The 24,848-nt window shown below is 44.9% G+C and overlaps 2 protein-coding genes across 2 annotated transcripts in view; both read left to right on the top strand.

Annotated features, from left to right (window-relative positions):
* ahctf1 (AT hook containing transcription factor 1) overlaps positions 1 to 21,374 on the top strand; it is a 56,224-nt gene extending 34,850 nt beyond the window's left edge. Inside the window, exons 26-41 of the mRNA XM_083759956.1 lie at positions 1,114 to 1,258; positions 1,626 to 1,715; positions 2,438 to 2,588; positions 3,013 to 3,249; positions 3,421 to 3,952; positions 4,078 to 4,242; positions 4,457 to 4,642; positions 4,764 to 4,869; positions 5,461 to 5,552; positions 7,500 to 7,798; positions 10,826 to 14,116; positions 14,453 to 14,687; positions 15,745 to 15,909; positions 16,495 to 16,580; positions 16,754 to 16,827; positions 20,495 to 21,374. Coding sequence (XP_083616082.1) covers positions 1,114 to 1,258; positions 1,626 to 1,715; positions 2,438 to 2,588; positions 3,013 to 3,249; positions 3,421 to 3,952; positions 4,078 to 4,242; positions 4,457 to 4,642; positions 4,764 to 4,869; positions 5,461 to 5,552; positions 7,500 to 7,798; positions 10,826 to 14,116; positions 14,453 to 14,687; positions 15,745 to 15,909; positions 16,495 to 16,580; positions 16,754 to 16,827; positions 20,495 to 20,681 — 6,041 coding nt within the window. The 3' untranslated portion in view covers positions 20,682 to 21,374. The remainder of the gene's footprint in view (positions 1 to 1,113; positions 1,259 to 1,625; positions 1,716 to 2,437; positions 2,589 to 3,012; positions 3,250 to 3,420; positions 3,953 to 4,077; positions 4,243 to 4,456; positions 4,643 to 4,763; positions 4,870 to 5,460; positions 5,553 to 7,499; positions 7,799 to 10,825; positions 14,117 to 14,452; positions 14,688 to 15,744; positions 15,910 to 16,494; positions 16,581 to 16,753; positions 16,828 to 20,494) is intronic.
* Positions 21,375 to 22,402: 1,028 nt separating this feature from the next.
* The window catches only part of kif28 (kinesin family member 28), a gene marked incomplete at both ends in the record, with an annotated part of 37,455 nt that continues 35,009 nt past the window's right edge, over positions 22,403 to 24,848 (top strand). Inside the window, 2 exons of the mRNA XM_083759203.1 lie at positions 22,403 to 22,477; positions 23,898 to 24,089. Coding sequence (XP_083615329.1) covers positions 22,403 to 22,477; positions 23,898 to 24,089 — 267 coding nt within the window. The remainder of the gene's footprint in view (positions 22,478 to 23,897; positions 24,090 to 24,848) is intronic.

The following is a 24,848-nucleotide window of genomic DNA, read 5'->3' as shown; positions in this document are numbered from 1 at the left end:
AGATAACTGTACCAGCACCACAGAGAAGGTAGATCACTGTACCAGCACCACAGAGAAGGTAGATAACTGTACCAGCACCACAGAGAAGGTAGATAACTGTACCAGCACCACAGAGAAGGTAGATAACTGTACCAGCACCACAGAGAAGGTAGATCACTGTACCAGCACCACAGAGAAGGTAGATAACTGTACCAGCACCACAGAGAAGGTAGATCACTGTACCAGCACCACAGAGAAGGTAGATAACTGTACCAGCACCACAGAGAAGGTAGATAACTGTACCAGCACCACAGAGAAGGTAGATAACTGTACCAGCACCACAGAGAAGGTAGATCACTGTACCAGCACCACAGAGAAGGTAGATAACTGTACCAGCACCACAGAGAAGGTAGATAACTGTACCAGCACCACAGAGAAGGTAGATAACTGTACCAGCACCACAGAGAAGGTAGATCACTGTACCAGCACCACAGAGAAGGTAGATCACTGTACCAGCACCACAGAGAAGGTAGATCACTGTACCAGCACCACAGAGAAGGTAGATAACTGTACCAGCACCACAGAGAAGGTAGATAACTGTACCAGCACCACAGAGAAGGTAGATCACTGTACCAGCACCACAGAGAAGGTAGATCACTGTACCAGCACCACAGAGAAGGTAGATAACTGTACCAGCACCACAGAGAAGGTAGATAACTGTACCAGCACCACAGAGAAGGTAGATTTATGCTTTATACTTCAGCCCATACCTTTTCGGTTAGAATAGTCACTGCGTTGACTAACAAATTTAAATTAAGCAATGTAAATTGTTTAAACAACCATTTTGTTTATTTGTTTCAAAATGACCGAAATAAAGATTCAAACTCAACTCAACTTTCTACAGTCAGGTTGCCAGGTCTGCTTATTATTGTGGTAGTAATATAGTTATATTAACGGCAACGAGTAGAAAGAATAATGAACAGTGGACAGCCGCTGTATTAAAATTGAATGATCAATCGTGTCAAATGCAGCCGTTAGATCTAGAAGTAAGAGAACGGATACATGACATGTGTCCATGCTGTGTCTCAGTGTCCAGGCCCCAGAATAATGAAATGTGTCCATGCTGTGTCTCAGTGTCCAGGCCCCAGCCGCTGTCCACCGTTGCCATACGCTGTGCAAAGGACAGCGTGACGTCCAGAGCTGGCTTCTTCAAAAACGTCATGGCCAAGATAGAGGAGGTGTGGCTGTGCAAGTCACCTCAGGCCTCTCCAAGCAGGAGGTGAGGAAAACCGCCTCCAACCTTAAAACACAATAAAAGTCTTAATATTTATGTTGTTGTGAATCCAGTCAAAACATGTTCAAAGAGGGGCTATTGGGGACTAAAAATGAAAATACGTTTTACATTTTATGATACGTACAGTCTCTTCACCTACTTTTCTTCTGTGCATTTTACTTTAAGTAAGTTATTATTATAACATATTGTTTAAAACACCAAAAGAACAACCAATATGAAGTAAATTATATTTATTCATATTGGTTTGAATACACTGATCTATAAAGTTTGAATTGAAATCTGTGAACGAACGAGCTGTTCTGTTCTGACCTCTCCTTATTCTGACCTCTCCTTATGCTGTTTTCCCCTCCAGTCCCAACCAGAGCCCTAAGGCTGTGTCATTAGCCCTGCCTGAAGCCTTCCTGGGCACGCCCATCACCATGACCGCCAAAAGAAAGTCCAGGTGCGACCACACACACACACAGGAAAAACTATTACGCAACCCGGTCTAGGTTCGCTAAAGAAGGAAAGGCCAAGCCAAAATAATACTGAAAAAATATAAATCAGCTATAGCGATTGATAGCGATAATAAAGCTTATCTGATGGATCAATTCCTGACCCTCTTTAGCGGGATAGGAATATTCTGATATTTTTTTTCTTTTTTTATTTGTCAGTTCGCCTTTCGGCAACCGTATGCTACGCTCTGCAGTCATATTAGCTTACCGTTGACTTACATGTTAGCGCGACAGAAAGAATGACTCGTCTCGCCTAATCCAGGGCGCTCTCTGTGGTTCTGAATGGATCGATATGCTGGCGCTTCATTTCTGCTCCTCATCCGTCTCTCTCCCGCAAAATATGAACGCTTTCTGGATCATATATCGTATCAATAAAAACGATAGCAATGTAAGCTAGCAATGTAAAGCACACTTTATTTAGCTAATTGTTTCCGGGTCGTGGGTTTCAGAGTAAAAGCGGCCGTAGTAGCTCTGGCACACCAGAGCTCCTATTTTGAAGGACTTCCGGCACTGATTGTGTTTTTAATAACAGACCTTGTCCTCCTGGTGTCCAGGCTTTTGGACCTGGTGGTCAGACCTTTAATAACAGACCTTTGTTCTCCTGGTGTACAGGCGGTCCACCCCTCCTATCAGACCTTTAATAACAGACCTTTGTCCTCCTGGGTTCCAGGCTGATGGACCTGGTGGTCCACCCCTCCTCTCAGACCCCTCGTCTCCTCCTGGTCACCCCGCCCAGACCTCTCGGCTCCTCCTCGGCTCCTCATAAGAGCATCAGTAAAGCTCCTGAGCTCATGCTGCTGCAGACGCCACAGGTGGTCAAGGTGAGACATATAGTCAAGGTGAGCGTTGTTGACGGTTTTCAATGACATCCTATTGACCACCGACTCTGGGGACTCTGTGATCCTACTACTCCTAGATCTAAGCTCTGCATTCGACACTCTTGATCACAATACTCTCATATCTCGTTTGGAGCTTTGTGTTGGTGTCAGAGATACCGCTTTAGCCTGGTTCTCTTCCTATTTATCGGTTAAATTCAGTGATGCTTGCGGAACTCGACTTAGTCTCGTTCCCGCTCGTTACCGCATCACTGCCGTGTCAATAATCACGTTAAACAACACCCTCTTGTGTAATATTGCTTAAAAACGTACTCAGAAATTGGCGGTCTTTAAACAATGTGAATGAGCACATTTTGACCTAAATAATGTGTGTGTCCTCTCTCTCTCTCTCTCTCTCTCTCTCTCTCAGCGTGCCAGGGCTCTGTGTGCAGACCGACCGGTGTTCCCGGCCTTCACTCCTCAGTCCATCCTACGTAGCAGTTTAAGGCCCTCCCCCGCCCCTTCCCCTGGCCCCTCCCCCAACGCCTCCCCAGCCCGCTCCAACACCCCCCCTCCTCCTCCGTCGCGCAGCAAGGAGAGCCGCATTACCTTCATCGACCACACGGAGTCCAACGAGACGTCCGACGTGAAACACTGGAGCAACGGGGTGAGTGAAACACACTTTGAGAACCTAGTGTTAGTCTATATACACTCCAGAGTGATACTAGTGTTCTGACAATATAGGAAGTATGTGTTTGGCAAAGTATTGCTTGACCTTTTATTTTAATTTTTTAGAGTTAAAGTTAAACTCTGGTAGTCTCCGTTGTTATTGTCTTAGATGGCAGCAGACGCTGAGATCAGCCTGCTGACCAGAGGCTCTCCGCTGATGAAGTCCTCTCATCAGAACTGGACACCTCACGACGACCAGGAGCCTCACGTGAAGTTCCTGCCGCCAGAAGGGGGTGTCTCGTCTCCCTCAGAGAGCGACTCCTCTCTCCCGGAGGTCACTGCGGCGGAGACCGAGTCGTCGAGGGGGGCGCCGCCGCCAGGCCTCGGTCGTCTCGGTCCGGGCTTGGACACCAGCCCGGAGGCTTCTGTCCACTCCACGGACACCAGCCTGGAGTTCCACGACGCACCTCTTCTAGAAGACCTGGTGAGGGAAGCGGACGAGGTCGATCTGAACGTTAAACCTCCGGTTGAACTGACGAGGCCTCCGCTCGGACAGGACGTGACCTCGCCGACCGGAGAACCGGAAGTACGCAGCGAAGAAGAACGCCAGGACGAAGCCTGTGAGGACCCGGAGGAGGCCATGGAGGTGTGTCTGGACCAGGAAGCTGAAGAGAAGGTGGAGGAATCTACTCGGGATCCAGGTAATCTCATGGGAAGAGCATTTATTATTATTTATCAGACGCTCTCGATAGATATCTGTACTAGGACCAGTCTGCTTGATGACATCGTCTGACGTCTATCCCTCTCCTTGTGTTCTGTACCTTAGGCGGTAACCAGGAGGAAGTGGCTGAGATCATGAGCCCTGAACCCGAGGCAGAAGAAACTCACAGCCAGTCAGAGAAAGCTGCTAATCTGACGGATGTGCAATCTGAGGCTCCAGAGGCCGTGAAGACGATGGAAGACACAGAACCTGCTCTAGAAACCACAACAGGTGATGTTTCCTCTCTTTAAACTATACTGGAGTGTTGCCCGTTGGGCACTGTTCTACTTGGAACAATGCAAGTTCTAAGACAGTCAGTATTTAATAAATTTTAAACTGATTTTATCGTGTATTCTCTGGATTAAACATAATGGAGAATTGATAATAGCATTGATTACAGTGTGTAAACTTACACTGAAGGTTTCTTTTGCTTCGCCCTGAACAGATCTGACAGAGTTCGTAGAGCAACAGCTGTTTGGAGACGAGTCGGATGGCTCGGCGTCTCCTCTGAGTCGCTCTGCGACGCCGGAGGCCTTAAAGACCACCGCAGATCTAGAAGCAATAGAAGACACAGAACCTGCTGCTCCAGGACCCGTGGAGCCTCTGGAACCGGCTCTAGAATCCTCAGCAGGTGAACTTTCCACTTTAAACCAGATGAGTCAGTATTACATTTAACCCATTCAGACCCGAGGACAGCTTGTTTTTCGTCCCCCATAGACCTGACAGAAATAGTTTTTCTTCCCCCTGAACAGATCTGACAGACTTTGTAGAGCAACAGCTGTTTGGAGATGACTCTGACTCGTCTCCTCTGACTCGCTCTGGGATCCACCAGGTTTCAGAGTCCTGCGTCTCTACCAGGTAAACGACACCCTCATCTCCATCTCTATATACTAGTGGTGTCAAAACATATCGATATGAATCAGTAATCGATTTTACTATTACTACATCGATGCACGTGTGTCTGGATCGGTCAAAGTAGCATTGGTGTATATATACCAACATGGGGTCAAACTCACAATAGTTTGTGGCAGCAGCGAAGAGTGAGCAAGATCTGCAGATGTCCTGCAAGCAGTTGAGCATTACTGCTGTGAGCAGCCTAATCTTAGATGCTGCAAGCGCCAGTTGAACACAGTGAAGGACTAAGACTCAATTTTCAAACATTTTTCAGTGATGATTTCAATTAAAATGTAATGTTTATTCTTAAGTAAACACATTTAGCTCTTTCCAAAAAACATCTTCTCAAAAACTATTTGTTGTAAACTTGATGAATTGACATGTTATGTTAATAGAAAATGGGAGTTCTAAAAGCACCGAAAATTGCACTTTTTGGACCTGTAAATCACCATATATTGAAAAAATATTTTGAAGTGGCACATTTTATTAAAGGAACAGATCAGGAGGTTAAAATTGCAACTTTTGTCTGAATCTTTTGTATTGGTTTCTTCCCAGTGAACCAGAAGCTGAAGATCTTCCCGTTTCAACCTCCCAGAAACTGGAGATGTCGGTCTGCTCCTCAGAGCCCAGCGCCACAGACTCTCACTGTAAGAGGCTACACACACACACTAGGGATGTCAGGGGTTAACCGGCTAACCGGTTAGCCGACCGTTAAGAAACATCCCGATATTTTTTATCAGCTTTAACGGTTAATTTGCATAATAATAAATACGTGCTCTGATCTTAAATCCCTTTATTTTAGATCGTTTTTAGTAATAGTACAACATAAACATTACAGAGACTGTAGTTGTCACTGTACAATACTTTAAAACAGTTGTCATGTTGCACACATGCCTAAAATTGCTATTTGCGCCGCCCAGCTTGTCACACTCCAGGCTGCATGAACAGCGCTGCTCGGGCGCTGTTTTCTGCCCCCTCAATGTCCCAAAGTTCTCTGTTGTACTTCAATGGCTAGTTGGCTACAACGGTAGCTTTGCGGTAGTCGAAATGTAAGCGAGTGACAGCGAGACGAGATGAACACATGTCGACCGTATAAATGCAGGGACCTACATTATTAAATCCATTATTGGCCATTTGGCCTGGAGGGAGAACGTTTACAGCCGCTGCCGGTTCCTCCTCCTCCTCCTATCCGTCTCCCGAGTCCCCACACTGGCATGGCTTTTACGGCTATCAAGTTAGCCATGTGCTATCGATGTTTGAGGGTTTTCTCGTCAGCGAAAAGTCAACAAACGGAACACGGTGACATGCATGCTGATCTTCCTTAATAATAAAAAAAGGCTTAGCCCATGCGTCCAGTGGCTTTATAGGTATAGGTTGCTCAGATCTGGACTGGATTTATTTATGTTTTGTTGGACTAGAACCGGCGGACCTCTGTACTGTAGACGCGCAGATGCATGCAGATGCGATGCGTTGTTTATTGATGATTAAGCCAGAAGCCTACAACAATGTATTTATATTGTTAAATGTTGCTTTTTTGTTTGTCTTTAAAAAAAGGAGCATAAATAAATGTCTACCAACTTTAATTATGTAGCATATTACATTTGGGGTAGCCTATTAAATGACCCGGTTAATCCTATCGGCTAACCGGCTGGGAAACTATCCGTTACTGACATCCCTAACACACACACACGCACACAGAGCCCAGCGCCACAGACTCTCACTGTAAGAGGCTACACACACATTCACAACATGAAACAAAGAAGAACAGTGTTGTAACCTGACTGTCTTAATGAAGAACAGTGTTGTAACCTGCTGACTGTCTTAATGAAGAACAGTGTTGTAACCTGACTGTCTTAATGAAGAACAGTGTTGTAACCTGACTGTCTTAATGAAGAACAGTGTTGTAACCTGACTGTCTTAATGAAGAACAGTGTTGTAACCTGCTGACTGTCTTAATGAAGAACAGTGTTGTAACCTGCTGACTGTCTTAATGAAGAACAGTGTTGTAACCTGACTGTCTTAATGAAGAACAGTGTTGTAACCTGCTGACTGTCTTAATGAAGAACAGTGTTGTAACCTGACTGTCTTAATGAAGAACAGTGTTGTAACCTGACTGTCTTAATGAAGAACAGTGTTGTAACCTGACTGTCTTAATGAAGAACAGTGTTGTAACCTGACTGTCTTAATGAAGAACAGTGTTGTAACCTGCTGACTGTCTTAATGAAGAACAGTGTTGTAACCAGACTGTCTTAATGAAGAACAGTGTTGTAACCTGCTGACTGTCTTAATGAAGAACAGTGTTGTAACCTGACTGTCTTAATGAAGAACAGTGTTGTAACCTGCTGACTGTCTTAATGAAGAACAGTGTTGTAACCTGACTGTCTTAATGAAGAACAGTGTTGTAACCTGCTGACTGTCTTAATGAAGAACATTGTTGTAACCTGCTGAATGTCTTAATGAAGAACAGTGTTGTAACCGGCTGAATGTCTTAATGAAGAACAGTGTTGTAACCTGACTGTCTTAATGAAGAACAGTGTTGTAACCTGACTGTCTTAATGAAGAACAGTGTTGTAACCTGCTGACTGTGTTTCCAGCCGTAGTGACTGTGAACGACAGCGAGGAGCTTTCTAGCGCTGCCTCTGAGGACGAGGATGTTGAGTCTGATGGGACCGAGGAGGAGGAGGAGGAAGAGGAGGATGGTACTGAAGAAGAGGAGGAGGAAGATGAAGAGGAGGAAGAGGAGGAGGACTCTGGCAGCGAGGTGGAGATCATAGAGGAGGTCCCTGCTCTCAAGCCACACCCACACCCCGATCTCTTCCTGGACCACACCCACTACCTATCAGAGCAGGAGGCGGCCGTGCTGTCATTGGTTCCCCCTGAAACGGGTCTGAAGGTAACGGTCATGTTCTAATAGGAGGCAGCATGCACGACTCCATCTCGTCTCACTCACTTTAATCAGACACGACATTTTAAACCCAGAAGAAAACCAGCATTCACGGCAATATCTTTTAAGGCACTTATTTATTTTACTAGGTAGGTTAGGTATGGCATGCGGAAAACAAGCGGCACACAACGAACGCGCTGCCTTCGTCAGCGTTGTATACGGCAAACAACTGGTGTCACATTTATTGTGTCCGTGGTTGTAACACCATCCCCTGTCCGTGGTTGTATACAACATACATGATTTTGAGTCAATAAGGCACAACATGCCTGATGCCAGTCGCATATTTACCCATATAACAATTACAACAGGGGACATGTTGTGGGGACAGTGTTCTTGGACCTAAAAAAGGCCTTTGACACTGTCAATCATGGAGTCTTGTTGTCCAAGTTAAAGCACTTTAAAATGTCGGCAGAAGTTATACAGTGGTTTAAGTCATATCTGGGAGGGAGACAACAGTGTGTCGGGGTCAATGGGGAGAAATCAACTCTGCTCCGACCCTTGGGAGTGCCCCAAGGGTCGGTACTTGGACCGCTGCTGTTCACCATATACATTAACGATCTTCCAAATGATGACACTGCATGGCAGCTGCGCAGCAATTTGAGAACATCTCAAACTGGCTAGAGTCGTCACAATTAACTTTAACACTCCTGCTGCTAGACTATTCTGCTTGACTGTCTTGGGCTATGCTAAGGGATTAACATTGGACGAAGGAACTGTTTCGGGGCCCACAGCAAACTGTTCTCTTATAGCGAGAATCACACCGCATACATCAAAAGAAAGCCCAACTTGTCCACTTCAATTTAAAAAATCATGATTTTACCATCTTTCATTCTGGAGATATTGACCTTTTTCTAACACCTGCTTTTTCCTGCACTCTGCTCGCTTGAAAAAACAACAGAGATATGGAAGGTCAAAGTTGACAGACATTTCAGTTCAGTTTTTTTATATGAACACAAATAATATCCTATACATACCATACACCGAATGAAAGCCCTCAATGTCTACTTTTAGGAGGAAATCAATATACACATTGATCCCATGTACAGTTTGTCAGTAATTGTTTATTGAATGCAGCTTGCGGCCACCAGAGAGAACTTTAGAGAAAGCATGGACCTGAACAACTATTATTCACAAAATAAGGCCTATAGCGACATGTACATACTATATACCGTATGAAACAGAAGACTCTCTGCTTTCATAAGAAAAAAACTAATACTGTAATAATAATAAAAATCACACCCCTGTGAAGTGAGCAGTGCAACTGTTGCACTGCTCACTTCACAGGGGTGTGATTTTACATACATTCGGTGTATGGCAGGGTTCCCCAATAGGCAGCCCGCGGGCCATTTGCGGCCCTCATAGCGCCCACTTGTGGCCCATGAAAGAATTTCCACAAAAAAAAATGTTTTTTTTTTTTTTTTTTTAAAGGGTCCCAGATATAAATGGCATTAAATGTGGGTCAGTAGCCTATGCATGTCAAACTGGGCATCCTTTTCAAATGGGGTCTTGCCCTGAAAATGAATTTTCAGGGCAAGACCTCGACCTCGCGCGTGCAGACTCGGCCCCCAGCCTGGTACGCTAGTCAAAATATGGCCCTTGGGGAAAATTAATTGGGGAACCCTGGTGTATGGTATGTATAGGAAATAATTTGTGTTCATTTGTATATCTGCCTGTCAATGTCTGTGACTAAATGGCTTTTGTATGAGCTAAAGAATGAGCATGGGACCGATGGAACATATTGGGGCTACGTTACTACTGTTTTGTTTATTTTTTATGAAGATTATGATGATGACGGATCAAGACCCCCGGCAAGCAGACGGAACGATGCGAAGACGCATTGTCATTATTTATCCATTGTCATTATTTATCCATCTGTGATCTGTCGCTGTGTACAGTGTATCGTTCCAACTTGGCTCGCCGAGGTTGTTGTTGACTTGTAAAGTCAGAACAGCGGCGCGTGCGTCTTGTAAATACATCATCATAACAAAATAACCGTTTCGTCCCTCGGCAATGAATGAAGGAAGAGAGACCAGACGTTAGATCCGTGCCGTGTCTATTATGGGAACAAGTCCGAGCATGTTCTGACAGAAACAGTCTACACAAAGACGCCTCCTCGCGAGCAAACAGGGGCCCTCCCTCCCCTGAGACATGCAGGGGGGGAGTGAGAAACAGCTCTGCCTAGCTAGATACGATCGGATGTCATGAAATGTGATCTGGCTAAGGGCTAGCTAGTAGCTACGCTCGCAATGTGTCATTGTGTCATAGTGAGCATTTGACCCCTCCCGTCCTGAGTTTCAGGAAGGGAGGGGGAAGAGGCATCTTTTTCTTTTTTTTGTGATCACGTGATCGGAGTGTTGTGCTACCGTCCAGTGCTAGTAGGTAAAGTGCTCGGGTGTGTAGAAAGGTTATTGAAAGTTATCAATAAAAACATACAGTAAACGTAAATCTCCCTTTCCCGCATCGGAGCGCTGGGAATCGAACCACGTGATTCTCCCGTTCCCGCAGAGAAACGGTTAATTGTACCTCCGTGCTGAAGCAGTGACTGTCCTGTTTCTGGTTTAGCTTTACGTGCCCGACGCATGAATCTCTCCGGTCAGTGCGTGATGTTGTTTATTTGCATGGCTCAGAAAATAAGTAACAAACTAACATGAGAACGTTATCGAGTTGTTAGAGGAGGAGGGGGGGGGGGGGGAAGAGGAGGAGGAGAAGGTTCACGTCGTGAACGTGGTTATACCGGCTTACAGTACATTGGCACAGTTCACAGTGCATATTGAACCGTGAAATAAAATAAATCCCTCCCCCCCCCACAAATTGTACCTGAACCGAACATATTTGTAAAATGAAGTTTCAAACTGGTGTCTTCAACCAACAGACTTATTTCTGTGTCACAGGTTGAGAACGAATAGAAAATACACTTTTATTTTGATCATCCTCTGTACCATTATTCTCACCATTCTGCATTTCCCCCGCGTCCAGATTGTAGATGGAGAGATGGAAGGAGAGGTGGTGGTGGTGAGACTGGGGACAGACGATGGAAGTATGGATGGAGATGACGTGGCGGCGGAGGAGCAGGAGGATGGGACCTCCTCCTACATGAACCTCCAACCCTCCACGATGCTCCTGGTTCCCCTGGAGCTGGTGGAGGACCAGGAGCATGACGACCACCTCGGTCTGCTGCACCAACCCAGGGAGACGGAGGTCAGCAGCAGCAGCTTCTCCCTGCAGTTGGACGTGGACTCAGAGGCCGACACGTTACCTCTGGAGAATGACCTGGAACCTTCTCCCTCCACCCAGCCTCCCGCAGAGGTCGCTGACCCTGGATCTGTGGAGAATGACCTGGAACCTCCACCCTCCACCCAGCCTCCTGCAGAGGTTGCTGACCCTGGATCTGTGGAGAATGACCTGGAACCACCACCCTCCACCCAGCCTCCTGCAGAGGTCGCTGACCCTGGGTCTGTGGAGAATGACCTGGAACCTCCTCCCTCCACCCAGCCTCCTGCAGACGTAGCTGACCGTGGATCTGTGGGCCAGTCGGAGGTTATTATTACTGATGGAGACAATCGTGACTCCCCGCTGTCGGAAGACGTTCTCCCGGCCGAAGATGCTCCTCTGGCCGAAGACGCTGCCCTGTCGGAGGATGCTCCCTCGGAGACTGACAGCTTGGATAGAATAGAGATAGCCGGATGGACTGGATCTGTGACCCAGTCAGAGGTCATTAACCTTGGCGCAGACAACCACGACTCTCCCATGTCTGAAGAAGCTCTCGTGTCTGAAGATGCTCCTGTGTCTGAAGATGCTCCCATGTCTGAAGACACTCCTGTCTCTGAAGACATTCCTGTGTCTGAAGACACTCCTGTCTCTGAAGACACTCTCGTGTCTGAAGACGTTCCTGTGTCTGAAGACACTCCTGTGTCTGAAGACACTCCTGTGTCTGAAGACATTCCTGTGTCTGAAGACACTCCTGTGTCTGAAGACATTCCTGTGTCTGAAGACACTTCTGTGTCTGAAGACATTCCTGTGTCCGAAGAAGCTCTCGTGTCTGAAGACGTACTTGTGTCTGAAGACGCAACTGTGTCTGAAGACGCAACTGTGTCTGAAAACGTACCTGTCTCTGAAGACGTTCTCCTTTCTGAAGCCGCTCCCCTATCTGAAGATGTAACTGTCTCTGATGACGTAACTGTCTCTGAAGATGCTCCTGTGTCTGAAGACATTCCTGTTTCCGAAGAAGCTCTCGTGTCTGAAGACGTACTTGTGTCTGAAGACGCAACTGTGTCTGAAAACGTACCTGTCTCTGAAGACGTTCTCCTTTCTGAAGCCGCTCCCCTATCTGAAGATGTAACTGTCTCTGATGACGTAACTGTCTCTGAAGATGCTCCTGTGTCTGAAGACATTCCTGTGTCTAAAGAAGCTCTCGTGTCTGAAGACGTACTCGTGTCTGAAGACGCAACTGTGTCTGAAAACGTAGCTGTCTCTGAAGACGTTCTCCTTTCTGAAGATGCTCCCCTATCTGAAGACGTACCTGTCTCTGAAGACGTACCTGTCTCTGAAGACGTACCTGTCTCTGAAGACGTACCTGTCTCTGAAGACGTTCTTCTTTCTGAAGATGCTCCCCTATCTGAAGACGTAACTGTCTCTGAAGACATTCCTGTGTCTGAAGAAGCTCTCGTGTCTGAAGAACCTCTTGTGTCTGAAGAAGCTCCCATGTCTGAAGATGCTCCTGCGACGGCCCTGTTGGAAGATGCTCCTGCGACGGCCCTGTTGGAAGATGCTCCCTCTGAGACTGACAGCTTGGATGGAATAGAAATCGCTGGATGGACTGCTGCAGAAGTAAACAAGGCTCAGTCTGTCTTGTGTGGCTCCAGTGCTCCAGAACCCCATATTGACCAGATGCATGAGCGTTCTGAGATCAGCTCCAGTGGTCCAGAACCCCATATTGACCAGATGCATGAGCGTTCTGAGATCAGCTCCAGTGGTCCAGAACCCCATATTGACCAGATGCATGAGTGTTCTGAGATCAGCCCAGACACAGTGGAGCCTGTGATGATGGTTGTGGAAGAACCTGAAACTGCTACAGACTTTGAATCGACCCAAGTGGAAGAACCCATCCCAGAACTGGATGGAAAGGAGCAGTCCTTTGAAGAATCTGGACAAATTGACAACACGGCACAGGAAGAGGATAGAAACATATCAGAACCCACAACAAACGTGGTTGAAGATCAACATGCAGACCACGAGGTCACAGCTGAAGCTGTGGAAGAACATCTAGAGGTGGTTGAGGAGAGTAACGAGACATGCAGGACAACAGATGGAGAGGATAAACCGGAGGGGCCCGAGTCGGACCAGGACAAACCTGGAGAAAAGGTAGTGAAGTCCACCCCTAAGAGGGGCAGGAAGGCTGTGATGTCGACACCCACACGTAGGTCTACAAGGAGCAGAAAGACGGAGACCTCCAAACCTCTTCTCAAGGACGACAAGGGTAAAGAACCTGGAGAAATCAACACGGCACAGAAGGAGAACAAAGAAGAAGAGGACAAAAACATGTCGGAACCCACAACGAACATGGCTGAAGATCAACGTGCGGACCACGAGGTCACAGCCGAGGCTGTGGATGACAACAGGGAGGTGGTTGATAAAAGGGAGCCTGAGTCGGTCCAGGATCAACGGGAAGAGAAGTCCAACGGGCCTGAACTGTCCACCTCTAAGAGGGGGAAAAGGACGGCCGTCACAACACCCACACGGAGGACCACAAGGGCCAGGAAGACTGTGACCTTCATCTCGCCTGTCCTGGAGGACGAGGAGGAGGATGAGGAGGTGGAGGAGGAGGGTCTGGACACGGATTCTGTGGCTTCTGCCTCACCTGCTCGTAGAAGAGGTAGACCCCACAACGTCCAACCGCAAGAGGAGGTCGACATCCCCGTTCTGAGCACCCCAGCCAAACGCAGGGCCTCTCAGAAGGTTCCAACCACCAGGAGGAGGAATCGCAGTAATGCTGAGGATGTGCCGTCATCGGTTGAAGAAAAGGAACGGGTGGAGGAGGTGGAGCACATGAACGATGAAGAAGACGATGATGCCCTGCAGGCCAGCTCTGGGATCCAGACTCCGGCTAAACGTCAGGCAACCAACAAGACCCATCAGACCCGCAGGTCTGTGAAGCAGACGCCTGCCAAGGTCCAAGAGGACCTTCAACCCGTCAACACCCCCAAAGTAACCACCAGGCGCAGAGCAGCAGAGAACCAGCCTGCAGATAACCTGGACCTCAATCCTCAGGTATCCAAGATGCAAAAATCATAAGCAAACATTTTTCATATAATTGTGTTTATCATAAACGGCTACAGGTAGTAGAATGACAGTCACAATGAATTGGCTAAAACTCGTACGACTACAAATTGAATTATCTTAATCACATGTTAGACACACAAATTATTCAAATCTACTTTTATTCAATAGGCAAATGTGATGTATTTATGAACAATCAAACAATGAGGACTATTGATGCTTGAAACCATAACCCATGAGATCCTTTTAAATATATAGTCCAAAGTAAGTAAAATAATCTAATGTTGATTATGTAGATGACTTGTTGTGTTTCCCTCCGACGCCCAGGTCCGCTTAGTCCCTCTCTCGCCTTCTCGGACCAGGAGGAAACTGAGCGGAACGCCCAATAAAAACCTGCCCGAGTCCGACAGTGGTGTCCGACCAATCACAAACGTGCGTAAACAAACCAGGAGCAAACTGTGGATCCTGCCCTTATTGGACGCTCCTCTGGAGGCGGAGTCTGAGACGCCTGTGGCCGACGCCCTCATCAGGAGACTGAGAGATGAACAGCAGAAACACCAAGGTGAGCTCAGTTTGGGGACATTTAGCATGAGATTGAAATGGTAACACTCCGATTGCCCGGGGTTATTAAATCATAGCGCCCAGCGATTTATAGCAGCGGAGCACTATTAGCGACGGACTGGATGTTATCTCGGATGTGGCTGTAGCAGCTAAATGTAGCCAAAACACTGTCACCTCACAGCTAGAAGGTCCTGGGTTCGATTCCCGCTCGGGACGCTGTGGGTGCTGGCAGCGTGTTTCCTCCTCCGCGTCATCAGTGCCCATACCCGAAGGCGGGGTTGGCGAAAGGGCCTTTCTGTGTGGAGTTTGCATGTTCTTCCCGTGTCCCCTAGGGTAGGTACCCTCACAAAAAACATGCAGTAATCCTGGTCACTAAACTGCCTCCCCCTGGCCAGCCGGGGCGCCTGATGGAGGGGAAAGGAACTGGTTGGAATAACGTGTTCCTTCCACGCGCTACGTCCAACCAGGGAAACTCCCCCCTGTCAGGTGTAAAGGAGCAACTTGGACACTCAGGCATGAAGGAAGCATGAGTTCGTTGCTCTCCCCTTGTCCCCCATATATGGATGACGGATGACGTCCCACTGTTGCACAACATCGAGTATTGTGCAACAGGCGCTGTGGAGCGATGTGATCGGTTGATATCAATAATCTTCGTATTTTGGATAAAACTTCGTGCTGGGTGTTAGTAATAGAAAGGACGGTAAACTTCGTCCTGGGCGATCGGGGTGTTAAAGTGTGCTGTTGGTTGTTTCTTTGTGTCTGTGTTTTATAAATATTGAACCAATGAAAAGTACTAACAAGAGCTTGTGAATGAATATATATATTCTGCATTGGAGCCGTTGAAAGTTAGAACAATTCTTTTTTGTTCGACTAATGCGTCAATTAATTCAGTACAAAGAACCCCAATGGAAACAAGCCATATGCTTTCTTGACTTTAAATTCTTCTTAGAACTAACACACTGCTAAGTCTGCTCATAATGTATTCAATCAATAAGACATACAAGCTTTCCATCCGACGGCAACGATATGTTTATGTTAACATTTGACAACGTTTCCAGTTGAAGGAGTGGTCATCACAGAGATGGGAGGGGCCAGTAAGAAAAGGATTATGTCGGCGGCGGCGGCCATTCAGGCTCCTTCTCCTACAGCTGTGTCCACAGAGAGCATCTTGGATCCAGAACCGGACCAGGACTCCATGTCGCCTTCTAGAAGGTCCACGAGAGGTCTGTGACCTTCACCCAGTCGTTGGTTTATTCGTCCATCATGCCATGTGGTTGTAGTTGAGTTATAATTCATTATACGTGATTATTGCCACTTCAGTGATGCTTGCGGAACTCGACTTCATCTCGTTCCTGACCCCATCCCTGTCGTGGCAATAACCACGTTAACCCACACCCTCTCGTGTAATATAATATTGCTTAATTCATCCATCATGCCATGTGGTTGTGTTAGGGGTCATAATGGTAGGCTAATAAGGTATCTGGCTCGCTTTCGGGTTCTTGGAAACGCCCCCCAGCCACTGCGTTAGTTTTACTGAGGTTAGGTTTAGGTATACTTTACTGAGGTTAGGTTTAGGTATAGTTTTACTGAGGTTAGGGTTAGGTTTAGGTATAGTTTTACTGAGGTTAAGGTTAGGTTTAGGTATAGTTTTACTGAGGTTAAGGTTAGGGTTAGGGTTAGGTGTAGGCTGTCAATCACAGCGACTGGCCAGTCACAGCGCACCCTCTACGTCACTCTGTACCAAATTCGAGGCAGGAACCATATCAGCTAATGGTAGGTGTGTGTGTTTTCTGTGGGCATTTTGTCAGGTCGCAGATCAAAGCTTCCTGTAGAGATGGAGTCTCTTCCTGCTGCTACTCGAAGGAAAAGAACAGCCGTCTCCATCGCTCAGCAAGTGAGTGTTTAGTGTGAACGCTAAAGTATTGATCACGCACACTAATAACGTGATTATTGCAATGATTGGATTGAAGCATTTACAGTAGGGATGTCCCAATACACTTTTTTCGGAGGATAAATATATATGACTTTAATGATTAATAGTATTAAACTGAGTTTGTATGTTTTCAGGATGAAGATATTTCTAAAGATTTGGAGAAACCAACACCCACTAAAACCAAGGCAACTAACAAACAAACTGCCAAGTAAGACTTTTATGGCCTCATGGATACACAAACATAATCATCATAGTTGTATTAGTGTGTTTTCTAGAAAGGAAATTGAAAGAAATTGAACCGTATGAATACGAGTGCTAGACAACATTACACCATCTGTAGACAACATTACACCATCTGTAGACAACATTACACCATGTTGTCAATCTGTAGACAACATTACACCATGTTGTTAATCTGTAGACAACATTACACCATGTTGTCAATCTGTAGACAACATTACACCATGTTGTCAATCTGTAGACAACATTACACCATGTTGTCAATCTGTAGACAACATTACACCATGTTGTCAATCTGTAGACAACATTACACCATGTTGTCAATCTGTAGACAACATTACACCATGTTGTCAATCTGTAGACAACATTACACCATGTTGTCAATCTGTAGACATTACACCATGTTGTCAATCTGTAGACAACATTACACCATGTTGTCAATCTGTAGACAACATTACACCATATGTAGACAACATTACACCATGTTGTCAATCTGTAGACAACATTACACCATGTTGTCAATCTGTAGACATTACACCATGTTGTCAATCTGTAGACAACATTACACCATGTTGTCAATCTGTAGACCAACCAATCTTGCTCTTATTTCGTTGTAACATCATGGCTGCATAGCTTAAGTTATAACCCAGTACTTGGAGTGCCAAGTAGGACATCTACTGGTTGACGGCGGTAATGAAGTTATTTACTGAAAACAAAGTGAAGGTTATAAAATGTACTTGAATTATGCACATCCGTCGTTCCCAATATTTCCAACGTCAATTAGGGCATTCACGTATTAACACAAGTCGATTCAGATTAGGAGAAGTAGAAAGTAAAAAAAAAAGAAACAAAAAATCCCCATTTTGCTCTATGTGTGCGTGTGTACAGAATTCAAATTGTAGCATTGATCATTGTCACGGACAGAAGTCATTCTTTCCCTTTGCATATATGCACCTCGCCTATTAGTTTGCATTGCATTCAGAACGTGCCCTTAATTAAAAACCAACAATATCCCCCTCACCTCCGTGCTGGAAATAAAACGTCTGGGTTTCCGAGGCTACATCCGTGCTGACGCAATGACTGTCCTGTTGGCTGTTTCTGGTTTAGCTTTACGCGCGGGGCACATGAACATCTCCGTGACGGAGAGGTTCATGTGCCCAGACTCCGTCTCCGGTCAGTGCGGGTTGTTGTTTATTTGCATGGCTCAGAAAATAAGTAACAAACTAACATGAGAACGTTAACGAGTTGTTGGAGGAGGAGAAGGTTCACGTGGAAGGTAATGCAGATTGTATTCTGATGATGTGCCAAACTGCTGCTGGCTGCTGTGATGATAATAGACCTATGTGTTCTATATTGTCCTACCTGGATAACATCATCTTTTCATTTTGACATGAACGCGATCGTGACAAAATAGCCTACAGATGCTGCTGCCCGCAGAGCATACATGAACGGTAAAAAATACCAAAGATTGGACAGTGCTACGCAACATGGAAGTAACACTGACTCGAAGCCGTTTATAAATCAGTCAGTGAACGGACGAGCCAACTTTTCACCGCCGTTTTTAGTGTTAGTCTAGTTTTAGTCGACTAAATATCATACGATTTTAGTCGACTAAATTGTATTGTATTGCATGCAACCAAGTGTAAAATGACTTGTACTGGATCTCTTGTCCACTAGTCCCCTCCTAACATTTTAGTCTAGTTTTTATTTGTTGACGAAATTGTCAATACATTTAGCCATAGTTTTATTCATCATAGCTTAGTTTTTATTTACCGTAATTTCCGGACTATAGGCCCAGGCCGTAGCGTAACGGTCTGGGCACCGGACTGGTAATCCAGTCGCAGTGTGCCGCGGGTTCGACTCCCGGACCTGACACGGCCTTTACTGCATGTCATCCCCCCATCTCTCTCCCGTTTCCTGTCAGCCTACTGTCTGTCCCTTCAAAAATCAATAAAAGGCGTAAGCCGCAAAAAAATATCTTAACAAAAAAAAAAAAAAAATCCGGACTATAAGGCGCACCTGAATATAAGCCGCATCAGCCAAATGTAGGGAAAATCCCAAATATGTACGTATACAAGCCTCACCGGACTATAAGCCGCAGGTGTTTTAATGTTTAATTACCATATGTAAAGGTTTCCGCACGGTCACCCCTTTTCCATCTCGCCCCACTATTATACTGATTATATAAAAAGTATTATCATATTAATTTATCATTGTTAAGTTCACTCTGCATATCCACGGGCATAATAGCATGATGATGCCATTACAAAAAATGGGCTAAATCAGGAGAAATGTGTTTAATGAAACGAAATTATCTGCAAGAAGGAAGGTCCTAAATTAATTTAATTAAGCAGTGACCGTCTCTGTGTCATGTTATTATTTCTTAATTTTAGTATAGAGATCCACTACTTCTCCAACCTACGTACTAATCCATTCATCCTGGCTGATTGTTTTCATATCATATACAAGCCTACTCTACGTGGATTTTGCCGTCACCGCCACTCGTGTGGGCTGCAGTGGCAGCATTCAAGACACAGTCCCTCCTCACTCTGCCCAATATTATCCATGGTCGCAACGGAGTGAAGTGATCACTGCCTGCTAGCTAGCAAGCCTAGCATGTAATATTAAATAACCTAGCCATTATAAAGACCAAAGGAACTGTGGTTGTAACTTGATGTGAACATTTAGGCTTGTATGAATTGAATGAATAACATCCCATCGTTTTTCAACCAGCGCTGGCCTCTCCTCCGTGCCTATAATATATAACTCCATTCCAAAGTAACGTAACATGCTAATGCTATGCTGCTCCGTAGAAACGTCTCTTGTATAAAGAAAATAGCAGATCTACAAGCTCACAAGGCGTCCATCCGTGAGGCAGTGTAGACTTGTAACTTTGACAACATCTGTTGTGAATTTTGGCCAATCAGAACGACAGCTGCAAAGCCTGCATGCATGGACCGGCCATAGATAGATTTAGAAGGCCCCCTAGTGGTCGTTACGTTAGCTCAGACTTAGATGGCTCTGCTTTAGCTGTAAAAATCCATAGATTAGCCGCACCGTTGTATAAGCCGCAGGGTTCAAATCATGGGTAAAAAGGTGCGGCTTATAGTCCGGAAATTACGGTAGTTTCCATTTAGTTTTCATCAATGAAAAGGTATTTTTGGGTTTTAGTCGACGAAATCAACACTGCTATTGGGAAAACTTTCAGCCTGAATAATGAAATCTAAATTCAGTCTGAGTGCCAGGCCAGAAATGAACATTCTGACCTGAGATCAGATTCTAAAAATGTTCTTCTACATCCTGACAGTTTTCTGAAAAAGCTACGTTTCTATGTCAGTCGTTCTTCGATTTTTCAAAAATAGCAGACCTACAAGCTCGTAGCGCGCCACTCGGTGGCGCGCTATGAGCTTGTAGATTTGCTATTTTTCAATAGCTAAAGCATAACATAATGCTGACACCAAAAGGGGTTCCCGCCCAGAATGGGTTAAATGGTCGCATCAATCCAATCCAGAAGAAGGGAAAGCGCATATAGAGATCTAGGTATAGCAGCATATTGGGTACTATAATGTGTGATTAATGATGACTTCCTCCTATATCAAGTAATATAATAATTGATATCATTGTGTTTTTTCCAGGTCCAAGGCATCTCTAAAAGAACTGACCATAGAAGACCTGGACCTGTTCTCCCCAGTAGGCTCACCCACCCCCCTCCAACCAGAACCACAGGCTCAGAAGAAGGCCAACACGGGCTTGGACAAGAGGAGCAAGCGCATCCTAGACAAGGCTTTTCACAGACCGGTTACTAGGAGGATGAAACTATGATGAGGAGGATTAAAACAAGGTTTTATTCCCTTTTATTGCATTTCTTTCTGTTTGCAAGAAAATGGAAAAAACCCGAAAGAAAAACTGGTTTTTGCCGCCTGATGTTTTTCTTTCCTATTTTACAAATAGAAGCAGGTTGACATGTTAAATGAGGATAAATGTGTAAATAGTTTTTATTGATTCGTTCCAAATAAAGTTAAGTAATAAATAAATCAAGAAGTTGAGAATTTATTGACTTTTGAGTGTTGAAATGGTTCCAGTGTCTTAGTGAGTCTTAGTTTGGCTTCTCTGAAATACAGACTTGTACACTATACTGCCAATGGAGTTGGACTATTTTTGTATTCCATTTGTCCCTTAAAAGAGAAAGCAGATCTGCAGTGATAAGATTCTGTTCCAACTATTGTTTTGTTTTTAGACCAAATTAAAGAATTCTAGTGGAGTAGCCAATGCATGGCATTAAGACAGTATACCTACAGTAGGAATAAACACAGATATAACTCACCTCACATATAGGCTACATTCTGAGTGAAGAATTTCATATTTATATGATTTATCCTCTTAGAGATACTGTCTGTATGTCTTCTGTAACCCTGTGCCTCCCGCTAACCACAACCCAAGTTATTTTCTAACCTCTGGATTCTTGGATATGGATATTTAATATTTTCCTCTGACAATAAAGCACACACACAATGGGTATCTTCTGAATTTTGTCCTGCCTTTTGCATTGAACCAATTAATATGAAATATGTATTTGTTTTGTGTGCCGGTAATGATGCTACTTAACCCATTTACAAATTACTTCTAAATTCTGACAGTTTTCTGAAAAACACATGTTTCTCAAACATTTTCATGTCAAGGACCCCCAAAAATATATGCAATTGGCCGCCGGCCCCCATCTGAAAATATGTTGTTCCAGGGACCCCCCCCCCCCCCAGAAGCAAAGAGTTGAGATAAAAACTTTCGCTCTAATTCTTCAAAAATAACAGATCTACAAGCTCCTAACGCAGCACTGAGCTTGTATGAGCATGCATCTTTAAGCAGGAACTGCTGGCAATGAAGGACCGGGAAGTCTGGCGAAAAATGATGATGAGCTTGTAGATTGTTATTTTTCAATAGCTAAACCAGAGCTGCCAACCTGCACACATTTTGTGTACCAACCACGCAATTCTAGGCGTATAGACACCTAGAATTGCGTGGTTGGTACACAAAATGTGTGCAGGTTGGTAGCTCTGCTAAACTATAACATAATGCTTAAAATGCCAAAAGGGGTTCCCGCCCAGACCACTTCACCACTTTTCTCGTCATATAATTGGTCCACTAATGATCATTCATGATAAATTCCACAATTCTATTTTTATGATCACAAATTATCATAAAATAGCACATTTTTGTCTACTCAGTCTGTGTCTCATAGGAGGGCTGTGGGCGGTTCAGAAACCAGTCTGTCTCAAGGGGGGCTGTGGGCGGTTCAGAAACCAGTCCACCTTCTTTCACTAAATGCTGCATTCATCAGGCAGTTGTTTTACAGACGGGTAAAAGGGCAGGGGCTGAAAGCCCCCTTTGATGTCTGTGTGTGCACGTGAAGGAGTGTGTCTGCTGGATAATTGATGAAAGTGAAAGCGGTATCAGGTAACCAGCCTAGGGTTCCAGTTACTCTTGGTGTGCCATGTCATGCCCCCTAGTGGCGGTGTTGGTGTGTTTGTAGGTGTCGGTCCTTCACAATGAAGGCTAAAACAGCAGAAATGCAGAGCAAGGATTGTGTTAAAGTGGCCGTCAGAGTTCGACCATTCAACAAGGTCAGTGTCTGAAAGTGGGTATATATTTTTAATTTTAGCGATTGTTTTATAACTTGCTTTAGGCTATAGCTCTTTACTCTGGAGACTTCTGATCCCTGTGTGTTGGTTGTGTCGGTTACCTGCATGGCTGTGCCATTTTGACTATGCCTGTGTGTCATGTGCTTTTTATATACTTCACTTTCTATCATTTCTGAATGGATTGTAAGTCATTTTATTTTGAGTTACTAGAGTTATGAGTTATTTATTTGTAGGCTATCCTGAACTGAAAGAGTATTTTATATTTACTAGGAGCTGGAGGTCTCATTGATCAAACACTCTATAGGCTACGTAGCAATGATTACAATTTAGGCATTTATCAGACGCTCTTAATCCAGAGCGATTTACATTAAGCAAGAACAAAAAGCATGGCAATACATCACATATATACAAAGACGTTATCATGAAACATGGGTAAGCTAAGAACGTAACAGTGGAATATCTATATTATTAAACTGCATCTATAGGCTACTATACATAAAGTGCTATGACTATATAAAATGCAATTCTAGTGCTGTCTATGTCGCATGCTATAAGTGTATAAAATGCTATCTAAGTAGGCTACATAAAGTGATCTCTACGAATAGAGCTCGAACACACTATCCCAAAATATCACTTGCACCCTTTTAATATTTTTCAAGGCTTCACCTAATTTGCAATAACATACATTATTGGGAAAAGGCTAGCATTTGTGCAGCCAAAAAAAGATGAATGAATATGTTGTGCTTCGGACAAACAAGTACCGGTAATATGTTTTGACCAAACTAATCATTTATACGTTTTAAGTTATTATTCAGGGCTCACCAATAGTAAACATAACATCAATAAGTGCTGAAGGCACTATGTTATGATATGTTATACATTTTATCTGCTTATATGTTAGTAAATTGTCGACCAGGCTTAATTATGACCCATGCAGCCAGGGCAGCTTGTAGTCCAGTGTTATTTTTGGCAGTAAAATTTGATTTTAGTTTTAGTCCTAGTCTTTTGAATAGTTTTCATTTAGTTTTTGTCACATTTTTTAATGTTTTAGTTTTAGTCGACTGAATGGTTTTAGTCGACTAAATCTACAGTTGATTTAGTCAACTAAAATGCATTTTGATGGGCCTTGATGCCGTCGTAATGACTGATTTTACACTTGCTGAAAATAGCAGATCTACAAGTTCACAACGTGTTGTGCTATTTTCAGCATGTGTAAAATGGCTTGTAGTGGATCTCTTAATTGTCCACTAGTCCCTTCCTAAAATTTTAGTCTATTTTGTAGTTGTTGTCAGTATATTCAGAGTTTCCGTGTGGGGGTCCCTCTACTGTACTGTATTTGTTGTCAGTATATTCAGAGTTTCCGTGTGGGGGTCCCTCTACTGTACTGTATTTGTCCGTGCAGAGAGAGAAGGATGCAGGAGGCAGCTGCGTGGTGTCCATGTCCTCCACCTCCATCAGCATCCAGGACCCTCGGAACAGCCACGCCCGACGATCCTTCTGCTTCGACTTCGCCTACTGGTCTCACAGCGGCTTCACGCGGGACAGCAGTGGCCTCTTCCTGCCTGAGGAGCCGGGGGGGCGCTATGCTGACCAGGTGAACTGACCAGGATATCCTAAATTAAATAAATCAGTGGTTCTCTTCTCAAACTCAAACTTTGTTACACTCTCAAGGCTCATACATAGTCTGGATTTACGGTGGTTAGGTGACCACCGAACTACAACATGACGTCACTGAGGTGACCACCGAACTACAACATGACGTCACTGAGGTGACCACCAAACTACAACATGACGTCACTGAGGTGACCACCGAACTACAACATGACGCCACGAGCCGTGGTGAACAGCAAACCACCGCCACCGCTCCTCCAGCCCTTCTCTCTGTTTTTACTCACCACCGCTCAACGTTATTTCAGCTCCGGTGGTCAGCTCACCACCGGATCGGTGGTCACCTGACCACCGCCTTCAGAGTTACAGAACCCCCTCAATGAACCCTAAAGGCCTATTCATAGTCTGGATTTTCGGTGGTGAGTAAAAACAGAGAGAAGGGCTGGAGCGGTGGCAGTGGTTTGCTCTTCACTGCGGCTCGTGACGTCATGTTGTAGTTCGGTGGTCACCTAACCACCGAAAATCTAGACTATGTATGAGCATTCAGGGTCCCTTGCTGCCACTGGACCCCACTTTGAGAACCACTGTCCTAAACACTGACCCTAACTCTGTCCACAGGGCAGCGTGTTGTCCTCTAAACACTGACCCTAACTCTGTCCACAGGGTAGTGTGTTGTCCTCTAAACACTGACCCTAACTCTGTCCACAGGGCAGTGTGTTGTCCTCTAAACACTGACCCTAACTCT

Source organism: Protomyctophum parallelum (assembly GCF_964188405.1).
Source record: "Protomyctophum parallelum genome assembly, chromosome: 2".
NCBI classification, from domain to species: domain Eukaryota; kingdom Metazoa; phylum Chordata; class Actinopteri; order Myctophiformes; family Myctophidae; genus Protomyctophum; species Protomyctophum parallelum.
The sequence above is the reverse complement of the archived record's forward strand: the minus strand, read 5'-3'. Positions and strand labels throughout refer to the sequence as shown.